The 9,464-nt window shown below is 37.7% G+C and overlaps 1 protein-coding gene across 1 annotated transcript in view; it reads left to right on the top strand.

Moving 5' to 3' along the window:
- The window catches only part of Ctsc (cathepsin C), a 40,721-nt gene that overhangs the window by 13,545 nt on the left and 17,712 nt on the right, over window positions 1-9,464 (top strand). The window contains exon 3 of the mRNA XM_029568853.1: window positions 7,441-7,604. Coding sequence (XP_029424713.1) covers window positions 7,441-7,604 — 164 coding nt within the window. The remainder of the gene's footprint in view (window positions 1-7,440; window positions 7,605-9,464) is intronic.

The following is a 9,464-nucleotide window of genomic DNA, read 5'->3' on the forward strand; positions in this document are numbered from 1 at the left end:
AGACTTTTTACTAGCTTACAAATGAAAGCTTACAAAGCATCCATTTTTCTTGGGGTCTAGAAACAGACCAGGAATAGTGCTATATTTTCTTTAGTTCTCTGCTCTAAGAAATATTATCAAGTTACTTGCTGGCCCTAAAAGAATTGTATATTTTCAAGTTAATATTCAGAGTCTGTAAATACTGTTGAAGACACACACACACACACACACACACACACACGCATGCGCACACACACATGCATATACATATACACACAAGAATGTACTTGTTATGGAATTTTTTAAAAATTGCTAAATAATTTTGTTTCTCTTTGTAATTCTGTATCTAAATGTTTTGATTATGTGAGAGAAGAATTAATGGGTATGAAATTAAAGGTATGTGTTGGAAGTCCTCACTGTTGTATGTATGAGTGCTTAACATTGTGTAATCGCGTGTTTTCTTTCCCTCTGGTCTTTAAACTCTATAAGAGAAAATCAACTCTGTATTAAAAACCAATGTGTTTCCTGCGTATAGTACAATATGTGACAAATAATATGAAAAATAGTAGGTTTTAATAAATAATTATATACGAAAGAAGCTTAAAAATATATCATTGTGGTATTGTTTTTATTGACATATTTCTGGAACGTTCTTATCTTTGTGACCTCAGCAGCTATGGCAGGCCCTTGGGCCATTTGTTAAATGATTCGATGGAAAAGAAATTAGACTTCCACATATTTTCTCAATTTTCTTGAGCTCATAAGGCCAAAAGGGGGCTCTAAGGTTAAAACAGCACAATTCTAGCTTCAAAACTAATAAATACTTAGTGGTCTAGGACAATAGCAAACTTTATGTCTATACTGGTTCCTGGGACTGATACTTGAACTAGCCTGGAATGGAATAGGCTCTGCACCACCTCTGTTGAAACTTGTGAGGTGTCAGAAGTAATGAATGGCTTCATGAACTAATTGCCTTCCAACTTCACAGCAGTTTGTGAGCAAGATACTGAAAATGCGCCCAAGATTCTGACTGATTTTTTGAACGGTAAATGGTTCTTTTCTTAGTGAACTTGAAAACATATATCATCAGCATTACTAATAACAAATTTAATATCCTCCATTCTTTTTTGGGGGGGGGTTCTTTTTTGAGACAGGGTCTCCCTGTTGCCCCAGTTGTCCTGGAACTCACTATGTAGACCAGGTTGACCTTGAACTCAGAGATCTGTGTGCCTCTGCCTCCCAAGAACTGGGATTAAAGGTGTGTACAACCAGGCCCGGCTGAAATAATACCCTCCATTCTTGTATATAAATCTAACTGCCAGTGTTATCTGTTTAAAAGTATTATTTGGTTGCAACCATGATACCAGCTTTCTGTCAGCTTTGCATTTCATCAAAACTCAACTTTTTATATAAACCGTTTAGTCTTGTTATTAGACAGAAACCTAGTGCTCATTCTTGGAACTGAATTAGGGAAGTTGGTTTCTTTGTGAGGAAAGATATGGTACTCAGTACTCTTGGAGGCAGTTAGTCAAACACAAAGTTGGTCAAACAAGCCTGTTCTCTTTTGCTACTTACACTTTTTCCTTACACTGTAAACTCTACAAAAAAAGGTTGGAGGGGAATGCAATAAGTTGAGTAACACTTCCCTGGTTTTCAGTATTGCTCAGATGTAATAAGTATCCACATGTGCTCTAACATTAATTCATACCATCTCAACCAAGGGACTACCATGTGAAGTGGTAACTCTTCTTGATGGATTAGACACAGATGTCCAGATTTTGATTTATTTTGTAGTTTGTATAGACACCTTTTAAAATTGCATGAGTTACCACTATGGTAATGTTTTTTATTTTATTTATTACTTTTATTTTATGTGTGTGAATGTATTACCTGCATGTATGCAATTGCACCCCTCTTGTGTAATGCGGTGGAGGTCAGAAGAGGGCATCAGATCCCCTGGAAGTGGAGTTATGGACAGCTGTTAGCCACCCTGTGGGTATTGGGAATTGAACCTGGGTCCTCTGCAAGAGCAGCCAGTGCTCTTAACTGCTGAGCCATCTCTCCAGCCCCATGTTTTTTGTTATAATGCATATTAAATAGTAAATGATTAGGTAAATATTCACTTATTAATGTCACAAATATATTTCAATGTGAAATCACTGATAATGCAAAAAATGCTTCCAAAAGCAATATAAAAGTCTGAATTACCACCTCAGTCTCTACAGTGCCACAATTACAGGTGCGCCACACTATTTAATAGAGAAGTTAGTTACTCAGCTGACAATAAATTATTTGATGGTATGAATAGAATTTAAAACAACTTTTAGCACCCCTTCAAGAGATGATAATGTTTATATTGTTAGTTGTTGAATGTTTTATAACTTTCAATATTTTTATTCTTCATAGCATCTAGCAAAATAATATTCACCATTGATACTCCCATTTAAGATGAAATACTGAGTCTCCCCAACTGTAGCTTGTTCAAGGTTCATAAAGGATAAGTGGCAGTACTAGAACTTAAAAGGAAAAGCCATGTTTCCTAGCCAGTGGACTATATAAAATAAGATGTGAATATTTGTTTTAAAGAATGTCATTAGCCAGAGAATCAATGGAATGGCATTCAGGTGACTTAAAGGGAAATCTTTGAAGTATCCAAATTCATGAAAACAGTGAAGATATATAAGATAGTTTGTTTACACAGTAGTTTTCTGAACTTATGAGACCTTTTGGAGGTTCTTCAAGTTTTAACAAATTATCTGCTTGTTGTGTAGTAAGAATTGGCAAAAGCGAATGGAAACTTAAATTGTCTTATCAATGCACATCAGTCTGATGTTTATATAAATGAAAATTCTTAGGGGAAAAGAATTGACTACATTTTTAGCTAGACAATGTGGCCAAAATTTCAACTTCTTCTTAAATGGCGATAATGTTAAAAAATAAAATAATTCACAATAACAGGAAGAGACATACTCTGAGAACCTTCCAATCAGGAGACTGTCTGGCAGAGGGAGGTTCCTCAGTTTAGGATACGGAGTGCCTGGCCTTTATGTTGACCAGTTCCTCATTTCTGCCTCCTTGGGATGTGCTCACAGGTCTGCCCTAAAAGTGTCACTGATCAGCTTTTCATAGGGTGATTTCAGGTTAAAAAGGAAAAAAAAAAAAAAGGCCAAATTCCTTTAGCTCATAAAATCTATAGAAATAATATAAACTTACAATTTTAAGGAAAAAATAATTCGAAGTTTAATGCATCAGAAGTGACGGCAAATGGCATTTTAACTACATTTACAAGATTTGAGTTACAACAGTCAGAGATTTTTAATTTTTTTTCTCTAGTTATATAAATAAAAATGTCTGCAGTAGCAATGATTTACTGGATTTTACTGAATTTATGTAGAACCACAGGCATGAGACTGCAATTAGGAAGCTCCAAGGGAACTTTTGAAACTTCTAGTTCAAGCTGAATTTTCAGGGTGAAACTGGCTTGGAGATGAAAGTGTGCATTTTTGGAAGTGTGCTATGATGAGCCATAGTCTCCGGCTCCTAGATGACTTGGTGTTTCCACACTACTAATTATGCATTTCCTATCATTTCAGAGTTTCTCAAGTCTATGATAAAATGGGTCTTGGCACTTTTTCTTCTATTATTCATTTTTGCTGATTCACTCATTCAATAATTAATTGTGTCCTACTGCCAGACAGTTTCTTAGATAGTGAAGACACCAAAAAAAAAAAAAAAAAAAAAAAAAAATCATGTTCTCACGATGCCTATGTCTTCATGGGAAGAACAATCATAGAGATTACCTGAGTTAGATAGAACACAGAAACACAACCTGTTGAATAGAGTCTCCTTCTATCAACCCTATTTTCCTGATGAAAATAGAAGTATACGGGGAAGACACTGGCACGAGGTCATACAGTCCCTCAGAGGCAGAGGTGGATCCTATCTAGGCATTCTAAGCCCCCACAGACCACAGATATCTTTACCTCTGCTTTCTAGTAATAAACTCTTGATAAGAATGGCAAAGAGATGCAAATAGCCAGGATTCTTGGACAGTGGGAACTTGGGTGGCCTCAAGAGCTGCTGGCAAGTTTAGGTAGGCACAAAGGACAACAGTGCAGAGCCTTCATGAGTCAGCTAATCTAATGTTTTTTTAGAGAATTCAATGGATTAAACATCAGCTTCCTGAGCCCTGAGCCTCTGTGAATCCTCACTCTTTGCAGGGCCACTTTCTCTTCATCAGGGAAATATTTCTCATAATATTATATTAATATTTCATATTATTTCTCACAAGAGATTATTGTGAGTCTCAGATAACAGAGATGGAAGCACCCATGGGATTTTAGCTTTTGCTATGTCATTTCTGGGTTTTTTCCTCTCTGTACCTCTCTGACCTTAGTCATTTACTGCTTTAGCTTTCTGTGAAAAGAAAGTATTTGAAGAAGACGGGCATGGTATGTGCAACAGTGCTTAACCAGAAGTCCCTGGTTATAAGTCCTAGTGCAACAAACTTCTTAGGTTTCTTCTTAGAGTTTTGAGAAATCTGTATAAATTTATAAAATAGGATGTTTCTGCCTCTGTGATAGGAAAGCAACTATAGACAATATTTAAACAAATGGGTGTGCTTTTCATACGATTCCAATAAGATGGTTCTATGGACATAGGCAGATTTCTCCCACCTTAGTCTGCTTTACCTTTCTTATAGAACTCTTTAATCAAGGAAAATGTTATGAGTTAAAACTTTCTCAATTTTTATATTTGAACCTTCAGTGTTTTTAAAAAATTATTTATGTATTTATTTATTTAATGTGTGGGGGTGTTATGCCTACATGGATGTAAGTGCACCCATGTCATGCAATGCCTGCTGAGGATCAAAGAGAGCATCAGATCCCCTGGAACTAGAGTTACAGATGTTAGCTGCTATGTGGGTGCTGGGATTTGAACCCAGGTCCTCTATAAGAGTAGCCAGTGCTCTTAACTGGTGAGCCATCTCTCTAGCCCCTCTTTTCAGTTTTTTAGAAATTTTTTATTGAATTTTTGTATATTTCATACAGAAAATCATCTTTACACCCCCTTCCCCTTTGGTGCCCTCCCAGAGCCCCCCCACCCCCTCCCCCAAGTTCATATATTCTGTCATTTGTGTTAAGGCCTATCATGTAAATTTAGTGTCCCCAGATGTCCCTCAGTGCAAGTTCATCCAATGGAGTTTAATCAGCCTATCTAGAATCTCTCCCTTCAAGAAGATCAGCTCTTCCTCACCCCGCAGTACTTAGCTGCCAATAATTCTTTGACTAAGATTGGGACAATATAAACAATATAAACATTATCATCTCTTGCCATTCATTTCCACAGTTTTGTAATGGGTTTTTGTCTGCTCAAGTTTGCATGGGTCTTGTGCACGATGACACCATTGCTGTAGGTTCATGTGAGAAGGGTCCCAGGCACCTGTAAGACTATTTCTGTATGGTCATGCACCTCCTCCCTGGCTTTTACAGTCTTTCTGCCCCTTGTTCCGCAATGGTTCCTGAGCCCTTGGTGGGTGGACCTCAATATAAGAGTCCTGTCCAAGGACCCACACTCTGCAGACTCTTAGTCTCTGCGTTTTGGCCATCTGTGGCCTTTTGTGTTCCTTTTTGTGTTCAATGTTGTGGACAGTAACAGGGATGACAAAGTATAGGGGCTCCAGTGTGTGGGAGGGGGGAAGGCTATGAGAGGGTGCCATTTGGGAAGTGGGTATATAGATGAATAAGATTGTGTGGGATGTTCTATATGATATACACAAAAAAATCAATAAATTTAAAAAAAGACATATTTGAGGAGGAAGCATAAAAATTACTTCATGTTAAATAGTAAAGGTGATAAACAAGTGACTTTATATCCTACTCAGGTCCTAAGGATCCAAGTGTAACCAACTGTGATTAGTAATACTCAGATACATAGAGATTAAAGACACATGTGCAAACATCTACAAAAGAAAACTTTTTTCTGTTACACTATGGTATCTTCCAACATACTGCTGTTTCTCTCTCTCTCTCTCTCTCTCTCTCTCTCTCTCTCTCTCTCTCTCTCTCTGTGTGTGTTTGTGTGTATGTGTGTGTGTGTGTGTGTGTGTTTGTGTTGAGGGTCACAGGTGAGTTCAAACATTTTCAGATTCCTTTCCAAAGCAGCAGAGGTGAAAGGGAGCATTAACACCAGCCTGGCCCAAGCAGGCCTATGTGGGCTGTCTTACCAGCAGACAACAAACAACCAATGAATAATGACCAAGAACTAGTACCAAAGAGAAACTCGTGATCAAAGTCTAGAGGATTTAGGTTGCATTGTGTAAAGCCATACTAGACAGTTTTCCATCCACCGGAACAAGTTTTGCTTGGTTGAGTATGTCTGACTCACAACTTTCCTGAGATTCTGACAAGTGCATTGTGAGTCAGAAATAATCATGTCGAAAATGCATTTACTCTACCTAGCCTGTCTTGCTTTGTGGCAGAGTTGAGCAGATGTAATACACCTTAACAGGCTACAGAGTCTAAATTATTTACTGTCAGGATTTGGAGGAAATGTTCACCAACTTGTATTACATTTATACTTTTGAGAATAATTCTTTTAATTTCCTTGTTTCACAGATAAGAAAAATAAGGCCTAGTAGAATCTCTCCCAAACTTCTACTCATATTTCCTTTCATCAAATTAAGCCTAAGCCTGCATCTTCTTCCTTCCACCTGCCTCACTCCTTGCTCATTCCAGTCCATGCTCCTCCTCTCAGTGGGATGTCATTACATGATGTCCCTGAGGCTCTGGAGCCAAAGTATTGAGTTCAAATCGTAGGTCTATCACTTCATAGTAATTTTCCACTGTTCACATCAAAACATATAAAGAGCTTAAAGTTGAGGGAATTAGTAATCAAGTTGCCTCATAAATGAACATGTTCTAATAAACTAAGAGATTAACAGAAAAAGGATTTTTGCTGTTCAGAAAATACTTGCTATCTGCCCTAATAGTTTGCTGATGGGACTCTTCTATGAACAGAAAAGCAGAGGGAGGGAAATTGTGTTCCTGCCACTTACCAGCAGTGTGGTCTTTTGGGGGGACTCAGTGACTCCTGGAACCAATCCTCCACTTGTTCTTTGGTAAAAACAGAACTTTTGTTTATTGCTTCATAGACTTACTATGAGAACTAAATTTCAAATTGCCTTGAATACCATAGTTGCTATAAAAATTCAAGCTTCTTCCATTGTCTTTCATTCATAGACATATTTTGTGCACGTTTTATTTGATGACCAACAATGCTAACCATAGGAAAGTAGGTTTTTCTGTTTTCTAGAGTAATTCTCAGGATGTCACCTGTCGGGATTAAGTTTTTATTTTGGTTGGCAGAGTGTCAATCTCTTTATGGTAAATGATAGGGAGGTAAACAACTGAGAACTGAGCACAGGTTTCATTGTCCTTTCCTTTCCTTGCTTGATTGCAGTATGAAGTCAAGGGCAGGACAGTTGTCAGTTACTGCCACGAGACAATGACTGGGTGGGTCCACGATGTGCTGGGCCGGAACTGGGCTTGTTTCGTTGGCAAGAAGGTGGGAAGTCCTTCTGAGAAGGTGAACGTGAATGTGGCATACCTTGGAAGTCTCCAGAAGTGAGTTATGACAAGTGAAATGTACATTTATTTTTGCTTTGTGGTTTCTAAGGGTCTGTATGTGCATTTGGTCTTGGAAATTTTAATTTTGATTACATTCATTTGGCTTAGGAAGACAGTCATGTTTACAAAACTATGCCGGAAATATATGCTGACTGATGTAACTGACAGAAGAAAGTATTTTCTCAACACATTTCAGAGCTAATAGAAGAGGGTAAGGTTTACAAAACATATACCTGAGAACTGCAGAATTGCTACAATTACATGCAAATGACCAGTAAAAAGAGAGATTGTTTTATTGGTCATATAGTAACATGTTGAATAATACGTGTATATGTCAATGTTGCAATGAGTGTCCAGGTACAAACGAAAATTTTTACACTGAAATCAAGTTCTTACTATTCCTGGGATGGCCACTTCAGAGTAGCACAGACTGGGTAGCTTAAAGGAAAGTTCTTTTCCCAAGGTCTTGAAGGCTAGAACTCCAAAGATGAGGTGTGGTCAGGTTTAGTTTCTTCCTGGCTTGCAGCTGGCCAGCTGCTTCTCCCTGTGTCTTCACAGCCTTCCTTGACTGTGTCCTAAACTTTTCATTTTGGAACAGCAGCTAAACTGGATTAGAGCCTGCTTTAATGACGTCATGTTGCCCTAATTAACTCTTTAAAGACCTATCTCCAAGCACAATCTCCATGTTGAGATATTGGAAGTTAGGCTTTAATGTGGGTTTTAAAGGGATAAAATTCAGCCACTAAAATGCAGTTATTGTTTTTCTTAAATCCTCTAAGGAACTTAAACATTTTCAGACTTTATTAGTTTTACAAAGGAAACATAACAAGCATTACTTCCTTTTTTGTTTTATTTAGTTGTGAAAGCCACTAACATGCATATACAAAATTCAAAGCCAGGAGATCCTGGCAAGGAGTGCCTGCAGCCTGTGGGGAATGGGGTTGAGTTCCAAATGCTGACTCCAGTTTGTTTCTCAGAGTGCTAAGGAAAGTGGAGACTGATCCAGCCCTGCCCATTTGGCAGGTTCCTTGAGTAGCACCTTTCTGAGAAACTGCTCTTTCATGCTTACCGTATACTGATATGCCCCATTGGAGGTCTCAAACATCACTGTTTTCATTTAGTGGTGGGACTTCCCTATCATCCTTTCTTCACAAAGTAAACATTTGGGATTAAATTACCTTCACAATCTTTCAGGTGTTAGCAATCTGTTATGTAATGGGATACATTATCATTATTTTTTAATTATTTATTTCATAACCAAATGATTAGAAGAGGCATTTCATTACAACAGCATTGACATATTCAATAACAATTTCCAGAGCTAAGATACTTCTCTTTCAAAATTGGCTGTAAATTTTTTAGGTTTACAGTTGAATTAATACAGTTATACAGTATTGTACTCCGTATAAACCCTATAAGACATAAAATTAAATGAGGGATACATTATTATTTTTAATTTTTTTATTTAATCTATTCTTTGAGAATTTCATACATTTGCACAATATGTTTTTATCATGCCCACCCTCTACTTCCTCACTCTAACTTCTTCCAGAACACACTCCCACCCCCACCCCTCATATCTGGTTTCTTTCTTTCTTTCTTTCTTTCTTTCTTTCTTTCTTTCTTTCTTTTTGAGTCTATTTATATTAACTTATTGAGTCTAATTAGTGCTGCCCGTGTGCACAGGGGTGTAGGGCTACCCACTGCAGCCCAGGTCACACCATGGAAGAAAACTGACTCTCTCTCACCCAGCAGCCTGATTAATAGCCAATACCTCTCACCTCAGGATGTGTTCTTGAGAGCCCCTCCCCCAGCCATTTTGGAATGTTCACTGGCTGGATTTTTTTTTTTTTTTAA

The sequence above is a fragment of the Nannospalax galili genome, unplaced genomic scaffold, assembly GCF_000622305.1.
Source record: "Nannospalax galili isolate Female #2095 unplaced genomic scaffold, S.galili_v1.0 scaffold278, whole genome shotgun sequence".
NCBI classification, from domain to species: Eukaryota; Metazoa; Chordata; class Mammalia; order Rodentia; family Spalacidae; genus Nannospalax; species Nannospalax galili.